Here is a 22,217-nt window from a genome sequence, read left to right as displayed (position 1 = left end):
CTTGACATCTGCTAGGAGGGTGTTCCACAGGGCAGGCACGACTACCAAGAAGGCCCTCTACTCGGTTCTCTATCACCTCACTTCTCGTAGTGAGGGAACTGCCAGAAAACCTTCGGTGCTGGATCCCAGTGTCTGGGCTGAGTGTGGGTGTGATTGTGCCCTGGTTCAGACATCGTGGGCACCCATGGCTAGTTAAAAAAAATTTCAGTGGTACCTCGGTTTACAAACTTAATCTGTTCTGAAAGTCCGTTCTTAAACCGAAACCGTTCTTAAATCGAGGTGCGCTTTCCCTAATGAGGCCTCTCGCCACCGGTGCCCTTCCACCGTTCAGATTCCATTCTTACACCGAGGTAAAGTTTGCAAACCGGGACACTACTTCCGGTTTTGCGGAGTTCGTAAACCGAATCATTCGTAAACATGTCTGTTCTTAAACCAAGGTACCACTGTAGACTCAAGCTGTGGTTTGTGAAGTTCAGGTATTATTTCTCAGTTCAAAATAGTAATAGTTCACCCTCCACCCAATGTGCACAAGCAAGAGAGGGATAAAGGCTTGAGTAGGGTCAAGTGAGCCCTGATCCTGACCTGCTTACCCTACGCCTCTAATTGTTGGACAACAGCCCCCATAACCTTTGGTCATTGAGGGTCACAAGCTCCCAACCTGGATGGTTAAACCCATTCTTTTTCCCTTTTTGTAACTATATGGACTATAACTATAAGCTATAGTCGACTAGAATGTCTTAAGATGAAATGTATGTGCCTATTTTGGGAAATGCTGGCACCATATATGGTAATGATGATTTGATTAACAGTGAAGTAATTAGCATCATGGAACAAATAAAGCAGGCATAGGCAAACTCGGCCTTCCAGATGTTTTAGTACTACAACTCCCATCATCCCTAGCTAACAGGACCAGTGGTCAGGGATGATGGGAGTTGTAGTCCCAAAACATCCAGAGGGCCGAGTTTGCCTATGCCTGAAATAAAGGGTTCTTGCTGTCACTTGTACTCTGCCTGTACCCATGATGCCCTCCTTCTAACCAATCAGCTGTTACATCTTTGTGCTGTCTCTTGTTAAAATTCATAGGAGCGGGAGGATACGGCAAGATTTCACCCTTCCATTGTCGCATCTGATTCTGTGGCTTAGCTACACAGCGCTGTTTCCGTTCTACTGAAGTACTTGTAATACTTGCTTAAAAGGTTGAAACGATAAAACATGAAAGGATAACTTCTGTTTCAACAGGCAACAGAACACTGACCTTTTTCTTACGCCCTTTTTCTTGAAAGGTGACAGATTCCCCAGCAGATGTAGCGGACAAAGCTGACAGGATTATTACGATGCTTCCATCTAATGCTAATGCAATAGAAGTCTACGTAGGCTCCAATGGAATTCTGAAGTGAGAATTTCCTCTTATCTTCCCTCCTCTCCCCCATTTCTAAGCTTAATAATAAAATAAAGCATTTTATGCTGCATTCTGCCTAGAGTGTTATTTGCATTCATTTTCTACTTGCCTGCTGAATTAAAACGTTGCTAAGCACATAGTGTCTATCAGCTATCCATGTGTGCAAACAATTCCCTGCTGCCCCTATGGCAACAAACTGCATTTGGCAATAGACTTTTACTCCTAGAGATGCATGTCTGTCCCCAAACTTGAGCACTAATCCCCGTTAGTACCGTATTTTTCGCTCTATAACACGCACCCGACCATAACGCGCACGTAGTTTTTAGAGGAGGAAAATCCGTAGGCATGCCACCCATAGGCATTCCCTCCATAACACGCACAGACATTTCCCCTTACTTTCTAGGAGGAAAAAAGTGAGTGTTATGGTGCAAAAAATACGGTATATAAATGCAACATCTTGCTGCTCTTGCAGTACTCTGGAAAGAAATAATAGCTAGAAGTCCATTATCTTAAACCTTCATGTGTGTGTTTTTCCCTGTTGAAACGCAAAGGGGAGATTGTAAGGAATTTCTAATAACACAAGTTGATATTTTGATGACTTTGAAGAAAATTGTTCAGAGCCAGGGGTAGCCATCTTAGGCTGCTGCAGCAAAAGTACAGAATTGTCGGCTTGGAAGGGACCCAAAGGGTCATCCAGTCCAACCATCTGCAATGCAGGAATCACTGACAGATGGCCTTCTGGCCTCTGTTTAAAAACCTCTGATGAAGGAGAGTCCACCATGTTCTGAGGTAGTCTATTCCACTGTCAGACAGCTCTTACCATCAGAAAGTTTTTCCTAATGGTTAGGCACAGCCTCCTTTCATGTAATTTGAATCCATTGGTTTGGGTCCTGCCCTCCGGAGCAGCAAAAAAACAAGCTTGCTCCATCTTCCATGTAATAGTATTTAGGATATTTTTATTTTTATTTGTTAAATTTGTATACAGTGGTACCTCTGGTTGCGAACAGGATCCCTTCCTGAGGCCCGTTCGCAACATGAATAGAACGCAACCTGCAGTGGCGCATCTGCGCCTGCGCAAGTCATGATTCGCCGCTTCTGCACATGCACGTGATGTCATTTTGTGCGTCTGCGCATGCATGAGTGGTGAAATCCGAAAGTAACCCTTTCCGGTACTTCCGGGTCGCCACAGGACGCAACCTGAAAAAACGTATCATGAAGCAAACGTAACATGAGGTATGACTGTACTGCCCTATTCCTGTAAATCTCAGGGCAGTTCAAAAAATATTTTAAGATGTCTATCATATCACCTCTTGATTCAGGTAGGTAGCCATGTTGGTCTGACGCAGTTGAAATAAATAAAAAAATTGTCCAGTAGCACCTTAGAGACACAAAAGCTTATACCGAGAACAAACTTAGTTGGTCTCTAAGGTGCAACTGGACAATTTTTTTATTCTTTTATTTATATCACCTCTCGGTCACATTTTGTACATGAGATGCAAATGTTATCATGGCATAAGCTTTCATATACAGTCATATCTTGGATCCCGAACACCTTGGTGCTCGGACGTTTTGGCTCCCGAATGCTGCAAACCCGGAAGTGCGTGTTCCGGTTTGCGAACGTTCTTTGGAACCCGGATGTCTGACGGGGCTTCTGCAGCTTCCAATTGGCTGCAGCCAATCAGAAGCCATGCTTTCATTTCCGAACGTTTTGGAAGTCAAACAGACTTCTGGAATGGATTCCGTTCGACTTCCGAGGTACCACTATACTAGAGTTCATTTCATCAGATGCATGAAGCATAATCCTCAGTTGCAGGTGTATAACACATGGTTATAAAAGAGGAGGAAAGAGTTGTAAACCGTGGACTCAGAAGTGAATGAAATGCAAAGGAAATTGAATGCAGGAAGTGTAGATGGTAAGAATTCAGTTTACACTTAACTTTAAACCATAGTTAAAACTGCCTGATTTAACACGAATGAGCAGTGTGCTGTGCGTGCTGCTCAACAGTCTCTGCTTCACTTATGCTGAATTGGCCATGTCAGGCAGGAAACAAACCATAGGCTGGCTTCCTGTTGTTTGTGAAGCTGCTCTGGTTCACATGTAGCGTGACACCAGCTGCTGGTTTGTTTTGTGCTCATGGCGGGAGGGAGGGAAGGTGGGAGAGAAGTGGGGATGTTTGAGCAGCGTCAGTGTGCTGATCATTCACATTAAACCATAGTTTATAATTAAGTAAAACTTTCTGTGTACCAGGCCAGAAGATATGCAAGAGAAGCACTGGCCCTTCACAACAGCAGTGATAACAGCATTGCCAAGCTTATTATTTAGATTAACATCTGCAGTGGGAAAGAAAACCATTGTCTCTATTCAGATAGAGTTGACCATCTTGATAAATTGTAATTTAGAAGATTCACACAGGAGCATCTCTTAGAAATTCCTTTGTTCCAAGTATGGGCACTTAAGGTCAGTGGCAGAATGCCCTGGTAAATTGTGTTATAGCCAATTACCAATGTGAATTTATGAAATAGCATATCCGTATTGAAGATCTCATTGATATATTTTTTTTATATCTGCTATGATCTTCATTTGATTGTGCCAGCTTCTGTACTCAAGCTGTGTTGCTTCTAGGCCAGATGGTATCAGTAAAAAAAAATAAGCTAATTTTGTTGACTTTTTTACATATCTACAAAGCTCTCTGTCTTATTCGTCTTTTGCTTCTTCTTTTTCTTCTTCAGGAAAGTGAAGAAAGGTTCTTTGCTAATAGACTCCAGTACTATTGATCCTGCAGTTTCAAAAGATCTAGCTAAAGAAGCTGAAAAAATGGGAGCTGTTTTTATGGATGCCCCTGTTTCTGGTGGTAAGCTTTCCCCCCCTAAACTTGTGTTTTCCCTGATGTTGGAGGTTAGGGAAGGCTGGCCTATATACGTACTACTCATTAGGAAAAAATAAAAAAGAACCCTGAGTTTTCATATCCAAGATTCATAAAGATATGTAGGCTCATGCTAGCCGAGTAAAATGATTGCTGTCTCTGTTGACCTGCTCATCGCATTACAAACTACTTTTAATAGTCCCCTCTGTTTGAAAAGAAATTTGCCACGCGGCATGAGGAGCTGGAATTCACTGAAAACAAGTGTAAATCATCAGATGCATAGGACAAGTTCTGTGGGTCCTCATAACGCATATTTTGTATTTTCTCTCTCTTCAAATTATCAAGCTGGTAATTTTCCACTTAGTATATTGGAGGCTTGTAAAGTAGAGGGTCAGCAATATGAAACAGGGAATTTGAATGTACTACTATAAAGGATTGTTTCTCTAGACTTAGAATCCAGCAAATTCAGCAAAAGATTGATGGAGTCAACAAAAATTGGTATTTTGGGTATACTGGATTCCTCAACCTCTTTACAAGAAGGCATTGTCTAATTCATATAGAAGCTGGAGGTTTAACAATACAGTGCTACCTCAGGTTACATACGCTTCAGGTTACATACGCTTCAGGTTACAGACTCTGCTAACCCAGAAATAGTGCTTCAGGTTAAGAACTTTGCTTCAGGATGAGAACAGAAATCATGCTCCGGCGGCGTGGCAGCAGCAGGAGGCCCCATTAGCTAAAGTGCTTCAGGTTAAGAACAGTTTCAGGTTAAGTATGGACCTCCGGAACGAATTAAGTACTTAACCTGAGGTACCACTGTAGAAGTACCTCACTGAGGCTTGTCCAGTGATACCTCCTTTTTGGTTGAAAGTTGTTGTCTATTCATTTTGCCTTGGTGAAACCTTTGATATTTGCAGATGTCAATGTACTTTTGAAATTCTACAGTAAACAAGGTACCACTTTAACTGCTTGTCTTACACAGAAGAGCATAATAGGTAACGCCACTGGCCAGGATGGAAGTCAAACGAACCAATAAAAAGGATAGTATATGTTAGTAAACAGTGCTTTTGAACAATTTACTGGCTTTACTGTCAAGCCAGCTCTTCTCCTCCACACTTTTTCTTACCCTTCAACTTGAAGAAAAGTTTTGAAACTCTTCTGTTTGTGACATTTTGGTTAGTCCTAGGGATATAGGAAGCTTCTTTATACGTAGAGGCTCAGTATTGGTCCATATAGTATTGCCTACTCTGACTTGCAACAGCTCTCCATTATTTCAGATGGGAAATTCCCATCCTAGTACCAGGAATTGAAATTCCCATCCTGGTACCAGGGACCCATAGCTCTACCACTGAGCTACGGTCGCCCTCGAATAATTGCCTGACTAAAATTTTAATTTATTCTAATGGAGCAACACAACTTCCCCTGCTTTTTGTGTATCTTAGAGGATATCAAGTTTAGCCATAGATCAGGGGTCAGCAAACTTTTTCAGCAGGGGGTCGGTCCACTGGCCCTCAGACCTTGTGGGGGGGCGGACTATATGTTTTTTTGGGGGGGGGGATGAACAAATTCCTATGCCCTACAAATAACTCAGAGATGCATTTTAAATAAAAGGACACATTCCTCTCATGTAAAAACATGCTGATTTCTGGACTGTCCGCGGGCTGGATATAGAAGGCGATTGGGCCGGATACGGCCCCCGGGCCTTATTTTGCCTACCCATGCCACAGGTGATATCAAAACCAGAAGATTACTTTCGACCGCCTGAAAATGGGACTTTTATTTTGTGGCAGGTGGGGTGGGGTTACATGACCTCCCGCTTCTAGATAAACCTCTGCAAGCCAGAAAACTAAATAGCTTGTTTATGGCTTGGTGACATTTTGGTTGGTTCTAATAAAGGTATGTAGCCTAACTGGATTTTAAAAGGAGAAGGTATGGGTATCTGGCTGAACCTGGATTAAGGTCAGAGTATGAACAGGAGTAGAATCAATATAAGAAAATATAGGCTAGCAGCAGTGTGGCAAGCTGCCAACCCAAGTAGCTGATTACAGTAATGGTGGAGAGACAAGAAAGGTACAGGAAAAAGGCATTTATTCAGCGCAAACCTAGAAAAAAGAGAGGGCAGATAGCCATGTTGTGGCTCAATCTGTAGGAGAAAATCCAGTTTCTTATATTTGCATTTCCCACAATGTAACACTATGCAAATACACATCATTGACATGCCCTATTCAAGAGAGAGCTATGTTTGTACGCTGATCTCCATTATTTCTGTCTTTATTTTCCATTGGTACGTTCTACCATCTTCCCTTGTACAAGCAGCTGACCTCTGTAGGCGAATGTAATTTGAAGTTCTCCATATTGCCTGGATAGGTTCCCCTCCAATTGCATCTCGCCTGCCTGAAGGGAAACTGGAATATGTTAAGTCATTTATTGACGCTGTAGTGACAAGTGTAAACTGAGAACGAAGAAAGTGACTCCTCTATGGCCTTGTATGCATAAGAGCTTCTTTGTACACATCATGTTACTAATGTGGCATTTGCAGCAGTTGCTTGTGTCAAACGAATGTGTCCTTTAAGGAACCTTAAGAGTGTATATATATATATGTGCATGCATGAGTGCATCTGTGTGCATTTTTTTTTCTCATTGGAGAAAATAACATATGTTGAATAGAGTCGTTTTTACTAACTTGTATAAATGCTTTCTAGAAGATTGAAACAGTAGGCAGCGGAGCTTGTTAAAGACTTCTTATTTTACAAGCTTTAAAGAATTCAGAATATGGCTTGACTCCTTTTTTTTTTTTAATCGAAACCCTCATATAGACTTCGTTTCAGAGCCAGCATCAAGTCTGTACAGTGCTTGTCTTTTTTAAAAATACAAACATACACTCTTGCTCTTTCTATTTACTGAATCAGAACCCTACTGTTTCCACTGGTGCTGTGTCTAATTTATGACGTGACCACAAAAACTAAAATTATTTATATGTTGGCACAAAACGGCACCACTGTAGTTAAGAGTCTGTTGGCATTTCCATTATAAATCCTCCCTAGGACAAGTTTATAACTTGGCATTTTTACTTTGCTTCAGGCTCTAAACATGCTGTTTTCTGTCCAAGCACAATTGGGTTTTTTTAAAAAATATATAAAAAATCATTTAAATAAGCTTGGGCCACTTATTTATGTTGCACAACTAGTACTGCAAGCTAGAGTTTTGAGAATGGTACATGGCCCAAACTGTAGTGAAATAAAATAATAGTGGCTTTTAAGGGGACTTTACAAACTCTTTATTATTATTTACTAAATGGCACAAGTATACATGCAACAGTTTTTACGTGCAATTTTTTTTTTTTGGCATAGTGCTCTACATTCCAGTCTTTTCATTGAGAGGTCTTAACAGTCAGCAGTGCACATTTAATAGGATAAATATTTTAAAACCCACAAAAATAGTCTCTGGGTGTATGAACCCATGTTTATCAGACTCATGATTCCTCCTTTTTTAAATCCCAAATTCTCCCTCCCTCTCTGTTTGAAATCAGGTTGTATTTTTCCACTTCTGTGTCTAAATGAAGGCAGCATCACTTAGCATTAGTAAACTGGTAGGAAAGGATAGCTCAAGAAAAGGGGACCAGCTAGTAGTTTGTGTGAATTTTTCATTACAGTTACCAGTTCGGGCTGCATGTGAGAGTCCAATTGGATGAGAAGCAGTTTTCTGGTCTTGCACAGTTGCCATGTGAGTTGAATTTTTGGTACTCGCAAAGCTCTTTCACTAGAAGGGCTCACACTGCTCACATTACCGCCTTCTTTAGTCTTGTGGCCTGTCATCTTCCCTTGTCCTTAGTTTACAAATCCTTGTTTCCATTGGTGTGCCTGAGAAAAGGATTCTGTATGTTTAAGACAAGGTCCGCTCCAGGTGTGAGGGGACCCTGCATAGAGGCCACCTCTTGACAGGCCACCTCCTCCATCAGTGGAGCCTTGTAAGCTGTGCCAAACAGTGCTTGTTGGTTGGGTCTAGCTGCCATTTTGGTTGTTTGTGGTGCCCTTGATATTGTGTCATACTGTACTGTGGTGGAAAATTAAGCTGTGACTTGACCCAGCTACTTGATGCTGTTCAGCATGCTGGGCCAGAAAAAAAATCCAAAGCAGTGGACACTTCCAGAGGGCAGAAAATTGTCTTATACCGTGTCAGACCATTGGTCCATCAGCCTTGCTGTTGTCAATACTGATTGGCAGTGACTCCTGGCAAGCCCTTCCTACAGAAACCAGACATTGAACCCGCAACCTTTTCAATCCGAAGCATGTGCTTTGGCCAAGTTCTGAAGCCAGTCCTGACTTGAGATTGAGAGATGCCAGGAAATGATTCAAATTACAGTCATACCTCGGGTTACAGACGCTTCAGGTTGCATTTTTTCAGGTTATGGATCCGCCGAAACCCAGAAGTACTGGAATGGGTTACGCCCGGGTTTCGGGGGTCACACATGTGCAGAAGTGCTAAATTGCGCTTTGCGCATGTGCAGAAGTGCCGAATCGCAACCCACGCATGCAGAGACGCGCCGCTGCAGGTTGTGAACGCTGTAGGTTGTGAACGTGCATCCCGCATGGATCATGTTCGCAACCCGAGCGTCCACTGTAATTCATTGTGGCATGGAGAAGCAGAAATACTATGATGTTACTGGATGGATTTGTTGAATTTTGAAAAAAGAAAATCTGAGTGATCTCTGTGTGCATTTTTTGTGGGGGGGGGGAATATGGTGATGCTGTTTACAGCTCATTGTATCAGACAATTGCTCTTCAGCCATTGGCTCCGTTTCAGTTGATTCCCTAGCTGCCCAGCTCACTGATAGAGGCACATTCTTCTCTCCCCACTCTTCCACAGCTGTTTGGGCTGGAGTTGACAACTACTGTTTCCAATGAAAACTCAGTTCTGGAAACAAATGGCATTCTTGACGTTTTATGGTGTTAACAACTTTAAATATCTTTCCCATCCGCTGATAAAAGTGGAAAGGAATACCCCCCCCCCATTCCATTCTCATGTTGAATATTCGCAGTAATAAACAGCCCCCTGAAAATATAAGCCTTGTTGCGAGGAGAGGAACATTTATTAGCTGCAAGGTACTTTTTTTGGTGGAAACAGGCTAAAATATATCTCAAAATGAGAATGCAGCATTTTATTGCTTTATGGCTTTGGCCACGGAGCAGAGCTAAAATTCCAGGCGAAAACCTACAAAGGTTAGTCAAAATATTGCGTGTTTTGTTCTTAAACCTCATGCTACTGTTTACACAGCTGGTCTTGCATTAGGTTATGGTTGTGGATTTTGCATCTCGCCCCCAGCCTGTGCCACTCATGAGTCACCGGGAACCGTTGTTGAATATAACAGAGCCTTAAAGCTCTTGGCCCCCACTAAGGGTAGGATCCAGCATTCAGCCACAGATAAGGGCATTCCCTTGCTTCCAGTGAACAAAGTGGGGGTGGGAACAGCATTTGCAAAAGAAAGAGAGGGAGGGTGGAAAGTAGGGCGGGAAGTTGCCATATTCTGAAGAGCAAAAAAGAGGATACATTTTCTGACTTCTACTTTTAACTGCAGATCACTATGATGACTCTCATTTTAAATACCCCTACTAAATATGTAGGCAATAGAAGCTGTGATATATTGCTAGTAGCAATGTTCTTAACGTTTCAAAAACAAAATAATAACACCCTTCCCTCCATTTTGTACATTACAAGCAGACTTCTCATTAGGAATTAACTCTTGCATAGCTAGCTGGAACAAGGAACAGTTGCAGGGTGTGTTTAAATACTATTTGTTCTGAAGTACAGTGGTATCTCTGGTTACGTACTTAATTTGTTCCGGAGGTCCGTTCTTAACCTGAAACTTTTCTTAACCTGAAGCACCACTTTAGCTAATGGGGTCTCCCGCTGCTGCTGTGCCGCCGCCACACAATTTCTGTTCTCATCCTGAAGCAAAGTTCTTAACCCGAGGTACTATTTCTGGGTTAGTGGAGTCTGTAACCTGAAGCATATGTAACCTGAAGCGTATGTAACCCAAGGTACCACTGTACTTATATCCCACAACTGATTTGATTCATTAATACTCCGCTAAACTACGATCATCCTTAAGTGGTGTACAATCAATATAGCACAGAAAAGATTATTTTGATTGCTGAAATGCATGATTCAGGTGAGAGTTTTTTTATAAGATGGAATAGAGGTTTTCACTTTTAAAATCAAAGTTAGATAACTTTTTGGTATTGGCAATAGCAGTCATTTAAGCTGAAGCATGTCAGGAAAATTGTGGACAGAATGTAGAGAACGGTAGGCAGAGTTCCATCTGTACAATAGGACTTTCCGGCTGCAGCTTCTTGCACAAAAGCCACTGTAGAGAGTGATGCCATGTCAGGTGCTACGATCTGTGAATGGAGGGGAGGGAATTGGCAAAAACTGGAGACTGCCCCCACCCTCACTTCTGTGAGCAGAAGTGCCATTTGTTCACACAAGGAGGCCCCTGGATCCTGGCTATTGTGTCACTAGGAACAACAACAACAAGATTAAAAGGTTGTTCAAAAGTAGAAAGTGGTTAGCATCCTCCCTGAGGATCGTGGCAAACTCAGTAACAAATTTGTAGTGCTTTCAATCCATCATAAAGAATGGGAGGCACTTGTATCATTGGGAGTAAATGAATGACCAGAAACAATGTAATTACGTAGCTCTTCAAATGTTTGCGACCTTGTCTCTTCTTGCAGTTACAACTGCGATCCACAATCTTCAACCATGCAGAGTCTTACCCCTAGATTTCACCAGATAGAATATCAACGTTTGCTAAAAAGAGCAATGTCAGAGGGCATTTTGAGAGAAGTAGTTTTTAAAAACTGGTTCAAACACATCTTGCCCTAAGAGAATTCTGGGGATTTCAGCTGTGTGGTTGCATATAGATTTCTATGAAGAGACTTGTGGCACCTTAAAGACTAACAATAATAATAATTTTTTATTATTTCCCCGGCCACTCTGGGCGGCTCCCAACAGAATATTAAAAACACGATAAAACATCAAACGTTAAAAACTTCCCTAGGCAGGGCTGCCTTCAGATGTCTTCTAAAAGTCAGATAGTTGTTTATTTCCTTGACATCTGATGGGAGGGCAAAGGCATAAGCCTTTGTGGATGATAGATCAGATGCAACAGGACCTAGAAATTATATAGATTCTGGGCCCTCTTGCAGAATAAGTTTACATAAGTTACATATACACTGTAAGATGACATGATTTCCTAGCATAATCCTGACTGGTGAGATCACATCCAACCCTTTGGAGAGCCTAGTTCCCTAAGAATTATTATTTTTAAAAGTAATAATTATGTAGTGGAAAAATTATTTTTCTGAATCTACTCTAAGTCTGCAGTTTATTCCACCCACCTCTTACATTTGAGTGAACTCATTTCCACTATCTCATTTGGTATAATAATGCATGCATTATTACCATCCTAAGCTCTCAGCAGAGAACTTGAACTAATGTAGCTCTTTATAAAAAATGGGGGAAGGACTTGCTTCACATTAAGGTTAAGGTCATTTGATTGTCTGCCAAATAGCTGGTTTAGCAAATGGCAGGAAAATTGCAATTAAGTCAACATTCATATTTCCACAGGAAGACCTGCTATATAAATCAAAATTCTTTTAAAAGCAATAAAATCACACTATAAAAACTAACATCAGCTCTCATCTTGCAAGGTTTTCCAGATTATTAGAATAATTATTTTGCCTCAGGTATTTTAAAAGGTGACAGTTGGCTAGCACTGTAAATTGCACCACAGATCAGAAGAAAAATGGCAGAAAAAATCAGCATAAATGTATACTGCACTAACTGTTAACAAGCAACAATGGGGTTTTAAAGCATCAATATCTGAAGCAGAATTTATCCACACATATGGTAGGAACTTCCTGAATGCTGAGGGTTCCTGGCTAAGTACACCTGTGACCTCTTTTTCGGGGTGTGTGTGTGTGTTAAAAGTCTATAGTGAGCCAGTCTCAGAAGGGGCTGCCAAACAGCAGTGCCTATTATTGATCCTTTTTAATAGCATGTGACTTCCATAATCCAATATCCTACATTTCTGCTCAGAAGGAAGTCCTACCGAGTTTACTTGGAATTAGATGTAGGATTGCAGCGTTAGTAATGTTCAAACATGTGGAACTTGTGGCTTCTGTCACACACTGGAGGGAAAAGAATGCTTTCCCACTTCTGACTCACTGCATAGTTATTTGCTCTGGAATCCACAGAAATATGCGCAGCAGTACTATGCTTACTGGATGGGTGAGGTTACTGTGGTGCTTCTCCAAACTTGACCACAGCTTCGTCTGTTGCTGTAATGAGGCACTTGGGCCAATGGTTTTGGACTAGGTAATCTGAAGGACCTTGTCCTGCATGATCCTGCTAAGGTCACTAGGAAAGGTTCTCTGAGTCCCACCCTCACCAGAATTTCAATTATTGGGTAAACAGTTGAGGGCTTTCTCTACTGCAATACCCAGATTTTGGAACTGTCTGCCCCAGGAGATCCACCTGTCTCCTTTTCTGATGACATTTCATTTCAACATTCATGTGAAGGAGTGTCTCCACCCCCATCGTTCAGCCCAGACACTGAGGTCCAGCGCCGAGGGCCTTCTGGCAGTTCCCTCACTCTGAGAAGTGAGGTTACAGGGAACCAGGCAGAGGGCCTTCTCGGTGGTGGCACCCACCCTGCGGAATGCCCATCAGATGTCAAGGAAATAAACAGCTATCTGACTTTTAGAAGACATCTGAAGGCAGCCCTGTTTAGGGAAGTTTTTAATGTTTGATGTTTTATCGTGTTTTTAATATTCTGTTGGGAGCTACCCAGAGTGGCTGGGGAAACCCAGCCAGATGGGTGGGGTGTGAATAATAATATATGAAGATGATGATGAACTCATTTGAGCATTTTGGACCATGATCTGCCAGTCCCCTCTGCCCTTTCTGGTTTTATCTTATTTTGCATCATGTTGCAATTTTAACTGTTGATTGTAGGCCGCATTGTTGGCCAGTGGAAAGGTAGAATACAAACATTTTAATAAATACTAAGGCAGCTAAGAAGTGGTTGACTGATGGCGTCTCACCAGTATCAAAGGGTAGTATCCTGTTTTCTGCCAAGAAGCTCCGAGCATCATACTCTTTGTTTTATCTCTGTAACAACCCGGTGAGGTAGGCTGGTTTGAGAGAGAGGAGGAAAGAGACTCACCCATGGCCACCCAGTCAGCTTTATGGCCAAGTGTCTCTTTGAACCCAGATCTCTCCAAAGTCCAATACTGTCTACTTCACTTCACCACACTGGTTGAGTGTTTTTATGGGTATATGCTACTAGTACTTCAGACTGGAAATGGTAAAGCTATACTCTTCAGCATTGACACTGGCCCAAGAGAGATTATAAACCATTCTGAACAAAATTTATTTAACCTATTAAAAAGTCAACCTTAAACTGCAGTTAATTAGTTTACACTATTACCTCACTTCTGCTGAGGACTAAAATTCCCTCAGAGTAAAAGGAGCTATATCAGGTGAGTTGACTGCTGCCCATATGGAGCTTTAAGATAATGATGAGTTTAAATTTCCTCTTAGAGCTAAGTGAGAATAAAACTGAAGGCAATAAATACTGTTGGCCAAACCCATTAAACCAAAAAGCTGGGAATTCTCCAGTTCTTGACTTAAATTGTTTGTTTATCAGCTGGCGCCTAGTCTGGAGTCAAGAGCTGGAGATTTCTATCTGTGACAGAACTTTGAAACTCTTACAGGACACTTTCATTTTAACTTAAGGTAACTTGAGTTTATAGCTTTGGCTTTAAAGATTACTAATGATTTACTCATTTCCTTACCATTTAACCAGAGTGGACTTCTTTCCCAGGAAGGGATCTGTGTTTATTTAGGGTCTTTGTCTGCGGAGGGATTAAAAGGCAGCCCACCAGCATTGTGAACTTGATGGTAATAAAGGGTCACCAAAACACGCCATAAAAACATTCTTACTATGGAATTAATTATACAGTGTAATTTTACAAAGCAGTTCAGTAACCCTTCTTTTAAGGCTTCAGCAACATTTTATTCTTCTTCTTCAGAAAGTTGGAACTGGTGGGGGGGGGAGAAAACAGTTTTTATTTAATGTCAAGAAGCCTGATGTGTACATAAACTGATCCAGGCGTTCAACTTACAAAGACTTGAAACAACTGGGGAAATCCTAGTTTCAGTTTCTGCTATATGTGTAAATTCTAAACACTTTACTAGGTTGTGCACAGAGGATAAAAGTCTTTTTGAAGCTCTGTTAACAGATGCAGCTATAGATACCTAGTGCAGGGAAAAATTCTTAAGAACGCTGCGTGTTTCCCCCACCTCCCCAAAAACCTTTCCATCTCTTCAAAGGAATCCATTCATTTTCCGCACCACCAGGTGGCATTGCAACCAAGCATGATTTCAAAATAGTTGGCGGGTGCATTTGGAAGTATTTGGGCAGAAGAGTATCATACTTTGTTTTGTTTTTCTAAAGAAAATCTTCCATTTTCAAAACTTCTTTTTTTGTTTTATAAAGAAAAGTAGTAGCTGCTTAGGATGACTTAGGAAGTCAGGTCTTTGAGCTTCAAGAGAGGATGGTACAATATGAAGAGAATAGAAGTGAATGGTTGTTAGAGTGGAAAGCTAAATGATCCGTCAAAGTGCTTTGCTATGAAATGATGATTCATCCTTTGTTGATATGAATCAGCTGTGTACTGATTTATCTTTTAGTTCAGCTGTGAGAAAGGAATTTTGAAATTTGCTGTTTTATTTATTTGAAACTTTTCCAAAAGGAAGTCTTCAAGGCAGCTTATTCACCCATCTCTTTCAAACTCTTTCACCTAATCTAGCAAGCATTTTAGGCATGGGTAGGCAAACTGAGGCCCAGGGGCTGGATGCGGCCCAATCGCCTTCTAAATCCGACCTGCGGACGGTCCGGGAATCAGCGTGTTTTTACATGAGTAGAATGTGTGCTTTTATTTAAAATGCATCTCTGGGTTATTTGTGGGGCATAGGAATTCATTCATTTCCCCCCCAAAAATATAGTCCAGCCCCCCACAAGGTCTGAGGGACAGTTCACTGGTGAAAAAGTTTGCTGACCCCTGATTTTAGGCATGCAGTGAGGGGAGCAGGGTCTGTGCACCCAGAGCAGTTGTTTCAGGTGCCCCTGGATCCTATTGCAAGCAATGAAGAAAAAGCGGATCCAGAGGAGTCTTCAACTCTGGATGTGGTTAAACTGATGTGTGCAGAAAGAGGTGCCAGTTGGACGGGACTGGATATGGATTGTGTTGAAAACAGTGCGCATGCTAGACAGCCACTTTGGTCCCCATTGAAATTCACAGCACATGCTTGGCAATAATTTCATCCTGATGCAGGTATTCCACCGCCATGTTCACAAACTACGTGATGAGGAGCCTTCATGAGTACTGGAGGCTCATTATTTCACATAGTTGTCCTTGAACCCGTAGCGAGCAATGAAAAGTGCATGTATCACATATTTATTGAACATGGTATCCAGACATGGCTGTGCTGTGAATAATGGTTGTATGACTGTCTCTAGTTGTATGTAACAAGTTATTGCATGCAGCTATCTTTGCATCATAGCTGGAATAGATGTTTTGAGCGTTGGAAATCCATTACACCGACTGGTTCGGTTGAGAGGGAATCTTTACAATCTCTGTGATGGGTTTTGCCCTAGTCCAGCCCATCCCATAGAAACCTGGATAACTAGGTTGGATACAGAGAAACGTCCTCTGAAAAAAGTGCATTTCTCCCACAGAATAAGCCTTTTTTCAGATAATCCAACTCAATGTTTACTCATCTTATATTTTCTAAAATTAAGATTTTTACCCTTTCAAAGTATGGTTATTTTCCCCCCAACATGCATTAGGCAGAACATTAGTTCTTAAAATATACTTGGGGAATTTTTATAGAAGAAATTTTATTATTATTTTTTTAAATGCCATCTTCTGAAAAATCAAATCTTACTAAATCAAACTGGAAAATGGCAACTTAAAGAATTTGTTTCTCCTCGTAATAGTATTTTACCCTTTCCATGTATTATCCTTGCCTAATTCATGGAGGTGATAATTTATCAACAGCTTTATGAAGTGCCATTCATCTTACACCATTACTCTTTCTCTTCAAGTATTTAATGTGTATAATCTGTTGAGAAATGTATATGCTTTCAAAGTGAATGTCTGTGACCTCCCACCTTGTCCTCGGACCGAGTATATATCTTACGGCCTACTTGTTCAAAGAGCAGCTTGAATATTTTATATCTGAAATCCCCAAAGTGTTGAGAAAAAGAGATGTCATGTTATAATTTACATATATGGGTTTTTGAACAGACACATTTATTGGTAAACAGCAGCAGTATACGGTAATTGTGACTTTTGACCCTCCGTGTTACACATTTAAATTTGATACAACGGTCTGTTTCTAAGCTTTGTTGTTGTGTGCGATGTTGCTACTTATTTAACATCAAAAAGCTGTGGCAGTTTGCCTTTATAGATGGTGCCTGTGCTCTGGAATTGCCCCCTGCTGTCCCTGAAACCTTGCTTGGTTTAATGTGTCAGATTTTCTCACCAGAGCCCTTAATAAGCAAGACTTTAGCTAACACACTAGTCTTTATCAAATCTGATACAGCAGAGACTGTGCTTGAGTAACTGCCCAATTCATTAACACACATAACAGCTTGGGCCTTTTTCTCGGAGCACTTAATGATGTTGTGGAGTAATGACATGCACATGCAGATTTTTACATTACATGTAATCTTTGTGTTTTCCCACTTTTTTTTTTTTAAACAGACATTGCTTTAGGTCTGGAGTAAATGAGTGTTTTTCTGCTAAAGATTCTCAAAGTAAACTGGTCTCATTAAAAATAATGGTCGCTTGGGGGGTGTGGGGGGGGGAATCCCGCAAGTTACAACAAATAAAGCCACTTAAATCATAACTATACAGTAGATTCTCCTCTAGTTCGGTTTGGAATGGCACCTATTACTAGCGCATGTTGCCATGGGAACCTCTGCATAGAGGTGAAAGATAAGTAGGCCTCGGTTAAAGGAAAAATTGAATAATAGCTGTCGGCTTAAATGATCTATTGACATAATGTGTATGTGTTGCAATGGAAGTCTAATAATCTATGTCTTCCGATTTTTTCTGCTCCCTGAGTCTTCCAATATGTTTAAGAATGCTTTTGTCTATATTTAGTAAATAAATTAAAATGGGGGGGGGGTGGTTCTTAGAGCAACGATCAGGTTGTGTTTATTTGAAATTAGCAAGTATTCTTTGTAGTGTGTGTGTGGAAATTACTTTTCAGGTTAACAGTTGTGAGAGGGCTTTAGTAGTTAGATGGGTAGCTGGTGTTCAATAGCTAATGGGATTTTTAATCTTGTCGCCCCATTTGTGGCGTTGGCGGCTTTTTCCTCTTTCAACACCAGGTGAAGATAATTTTATTTGTCTAGGCATTCATGCGTGGGATGTGCATTAGTTACTAAAATAGGTTTTATCCCCACCATTGAATTTTTACACTGATTTTTTTTATGCTGCTGTTTTGCTTTGTGTCCATTTTATCCGTGAGCTTATATTGACGTTCTTACTGTTCTGTTGTATGCCGCATTGAAAGGTGGTTCTCTGAAACTGTGGGATTTATATGGGATTGTGCAGGTAGGATTCTGCCCTTATTCTTGAAAGTATCATTTCAATATTAATGATTCGATGCTATAGATACACTGTTGTATGGACATTATTTTCCCTTTTATCTTTCAACCTGTATCTGTGACAATGGGGAAACTTAAATACAACTATTAATTGGCAGGATGCTGGCTAACTGGGCTTCCTAATGAGTTTAACTCTAAAGGAGTAATAAGTTGTGTTTCATAGTATCATAGAATTGTAGAGTTGGAAAGGACCACGAGGGGCATGTAGTCTAATACTGGTAATATTTTGCCCAGTGTGGGGCTCAAACCCACAACCTTGAGATTAAAGAGTCTCATGCTCTACCAAATGAACTATTAATATACATATATTTATTTAAATAAGATTGTTTAGTAGCATAACATATTTTTGACATTTAAATTTAGTGCTTGAAAATTTTCCTCTTTTTAGTAAGTGATGCAATGCTCCACCTATTGAAAGCATCAATATACATTGCAATAGTTGGAGGGAAACCAACAACATCTAGCATCTCTGGGCAGCTGCCAGCGCATCAGCACCCTGGGAGGTCCTGCTTTTCCTGATTGTCCTGGGGACCCCCCCCCCTTTAAACAAAATTTCCTGGTCCAGCACTCTGAACACCACTGTGTGGCTGGTGCAGCTGCCAGTTTAATTTCCCACAGTATCCCTGATGTGATCAAGAGTGTTCTGGGAAGTTTAAATCTTGGACTACAGCCACGCAGCACAGGTTGGATTGCTACTGCTGCTGCCTACCACTGCTACCAGGTAATTCCACCAGCCCCAACCAACGGAGGAAGAAGGAGGACTTTCCAGAGCAGGGGTCAACAAACTTTTTCAGCAGGGGGCCGCTCCACTGTCTCTCAGACCTTGTGGGGGGCCGAACTATATTTTTTGGGGGTTGGGGGAAATGAACGAATTCCTATGCCCCACAAATAACCCAGAGATGCATTTTAAATAAAAGAACACATTCTACTCATGTAAAAACACGCTGATTCCCGGACCGTCGGTGGGCCAGATATAGAAGGCGATTGGGCCGGATCCGGGCCCCGGGCCTTAGTTTGCCTTCCCATGTACCAGAGGGTGCGTTCTCTTCCACCCATCCATCCTGGAGCCCGTTCTGGCAGTGTGAATGCAAACAACCCTTTTTAAGGCTAAAGTCCTATAGCCACTAACTTGAAGCAGTGGGGTTTCTCAGTAGACCTATGTATAGGACTACATTTGCTTCTATTTATTTATTTTAGTTAATAGGTAGCCCCCCCCAAATAGTCCAAGATAATCAGATGAGCCCTTTTATAGTAGAGTGGTGAAACTTTTAACCCCTCCTGAAGGACTATATTCCCTTTGTCAGACGGCAGAGCTTAGAAGTGCCTGCGGCCTCTGCATTACCTGTTTTTCAGCCCTGTTGTTGGTCTTTTAAGAAACTCCCAAGGTGTTGTCCCTCTAGTCTTCTGTATCAGCTAAAATAGGCAGGATGAAAGGATGGCAGGTGGGTGAGAAAATTCCCCTTGCTGGACCTGAGAGAGGGTGGGGAAAACCATCAGAACCAAGAAGCTCTCTGATGCAGGCTTCCGGCTTGCCTCATTTCATGTCTTGCCTGGGGTGCAGGAAGTGCAGCCACCTGAGAGCTTAACGCCCTTACGCAAAGCAAGAAAAATTCAAAAAAAATAAGGAAACACCCTCAGCACCTTGTAAGCAAGCAGCAGGGCAAGGTAAACAGAAATTTCTTCCTATCCCCCAAGCAGAATAAAATATAAAAAACTCCCTGGCCAAGGTGGGCACTTGTTTCGGTGGTTCTCAACCCCTGTTCTGGAGTATTGTTTTGGACTTTGAATCCACTCTTAATGAAAATAAGAACAAATAGTGCGCTACATTAAAGAGTTGTCATGAAGTTAACAGCCTGTGAGTTATATAGTAGCTGTTGATGGAGTTTATGGGAAAGGTCTGACTTTGCAAACCATGCATATGACTTCCTTTCTGAAACTGATTTTCTGGTTGGTACACATGTAAAGAGGAATGAAACATACTTTTTTTAAAAAACCAGTTAACAGAAATACTGCCTAAGGGAAATGAGTTTATCTCTTTTAAAAACACTGTTTTCCTTTTAACACTGCAGCTGTGGCATGGGTCAAAGACGGAGGGCTTAAATCAGAATTTCCCAATTTTGGGTCTCTAGCTGTTGTTGGACTACAACTCCCATCATCCCTAGCTAGCAGGACCAGTGGTCAAGGGTGATGGGAATTGTAATCCAAAAACAGCTGGAGACCCAAGTTTGGGAAACCTTGGCTTAAATAGATGACCATCAGTTATGTTTAGTTTGTGATTCTGCTGCTTCAATAATGTTTTAATAAATCCATGTCCTCCCCTATGTCCTGCAGAAACCATTAACTTTTATCAATTTACCAACAGAATCATATAACCAGACTTGCTCACTTCTGTTCGAAACAGCTTTTGGCTAAGTTTAATAATTCTTGTCTTGAGTAATAAGCTTTTTACCATTCCCGCATCTCACAAATTCTGAACTGGCATTTTTAAATTTCCTCCGTCAGAACCAAAATTTCATGGAGTCAGACAGTGATTGACTAATCATTGTACTATCTGATGATGCTCCTGGAAAACCTGCATTCAGGATCAGTGGATTTCAGTAGATAGTGAGCGTCTACCCATTGAGGCATTCAGGTGCCACCTACTTCACCTAGTCTATGCATGTCAAATGTCTGAACCCTATACAGTGGCACCTTGGTTCTCAAACGCCTTGGTACCCAAACAACTTGGAACCCAAGCACTGCAAACCTGGAAGTAAGTGTTCCAGTTTGCGAACATTTTTCGGAAGCTGAACATGCTCCGTTTTGAGTGTCTAAAGGTCTGTCTGTTTTTGCTATTTGTTTTGCGTTTTTGTGCCTCTTTTTTGTTTTGTTTTTGTGACTGTGTGGAACCCAGTTCAGCGAGTGAGTGAGTGAGTGAGTGAGTGACTGCAGTACGTTGTTTATTGCTTTCATTTTATGGATCAATGGTCTCATTACATAGTAAATTGCTGTTTTAGGGGTTGTTTTTAAAACTCTGAAACAGATTAATCCATTTTGCATTGCTTTCTATGGGAAAGCGCGCCTTGGTTTTGGAACGCTTTGGTTTTGAAACGGACTTCCGGAACGGATTAAGTTTGAGAACCAAGGTACCACTGTACTGATGTTCAATTGAATCTGTGTGAATCAGGGGATCAACTGAATAGAGCTAGAGAGAGCAGACAAACTAGTTTCACATTGTATAAGGACAATACGCCACTGATGTTGAACAGAATGCACCAGCATAAAAATGCCACACAAGCAGAAAGGGAGCCCAGTTTGAAATTATAGTAGACAAAGGGAGGCCTCAACTTAAAAAACACATTATTGGGGTTTGTCATGAACTTCCTTCTCCCCTTTTATACTGGATCTTGAAATTCTGGCTACCCTGTGTGGGGCACAACTCAGTTCTATAAGCTGTTACCAGTTTTCTGTGAACTGTTTGTGTTTTCCTCTTAAATGCACTAGTTAGCTGCATATCTTTGGCACTGCTTTTTATATTTTAAAACCAGTTATTAAGCTAAGAGACACCTTCCTGAATCCATGGCGATGCCTGGCTCCTTGAGTAGCATCCAGTTCGATCCCAGGAGGAATGGGATACTATTTCAAGATAATTTGATGTTAACAAGTCCTGGTGGTCAGCCGGATTGTGTAAATAATTTTATCACAAGATTAAATACACTTATTTTGTAGGTGGGATAGAAAAGGGCTTCATTTCTAATGGCTTCCAGGGCTTAAATGGTTGGCCTAAATGGTCCAGGACCGGGATAGTTGAAGGACTGCCTCTCCCACACACATCTGCCTGCCTGCTTTTTTTTATTCCCTATTTGCCTCTTGTTGCCTTCAGAGGTACATTTGAATATTCCCCATCTGATGTCCCAGCTAGTGGTGGTACCAAGTTTGTGGGAACGCCATCCTCTTTTTTTCTTTTCTTTTTGGGTTACATACTCATTTAATAATTGCAGCTAAGGCCATGTTCACAGCAGGTTAATTTTACATTAATTTACCCTCAATGCCACCCAGAAAATGATGGCCTACTTAAACATCAGGTGAGAAGGTAAACCTGTTTCTAGGTTGTATCGCCTCAAACATGGGGACTCACATATCTGAAAATTCCTCCATACCAAAAAGTCATAGAATTGGAAGGGACCACGAGGGTCATCTAGTCCAGCCCCCTTCAATGCAGGAATGTTTT

At 41.3% G+C, this 22,217-nt stretch overlaps 1 protein-coding gene across 1 annotated transcript in view; it reads left to right on the top strand.

The window, feature by feature from the left end:
- Window positions 1-22,217, top strand: part of HIBADH (3-hydroxyisobutyrate dehydrogenase) — a 70,575-nt gene that overhangs the window by 5,261 nt on the left and 43,097 nt on the right. The window contains exons 3-4 of the mRNA XM_053409855.1: window positions 1,284-1,393; window positions 4,130-4,251. Of these exons, the coding sequence (XP_053265830.1) occupies window positions 1,284-1,393; window positions 4,130-4,251 (232 nt within the window). The remainder of the gene's footprint in view (window positions 1-1,283; window positions 1,394-4,129; window positions 4,252-22,217) is intronic.

This window comes from Podarcis raffonei, chromosome 12, assembly GCF_027172205.1.
Source record: "Podarcis raffonei isolate rPodRaf1 chromosome 12, rPodRaf1.pri, whole genome shotgun sequence".
NCBI lineage: Eukaryota > Metazoa > Chordata > Lepidosauria > Squamata > Lacertidae > Podarcis > Podarcis raffonei.
Note: the sequence above shows the minus strand (reverse complement) of the source record. Positions and strands in the feature narration are given on the sequence as shown.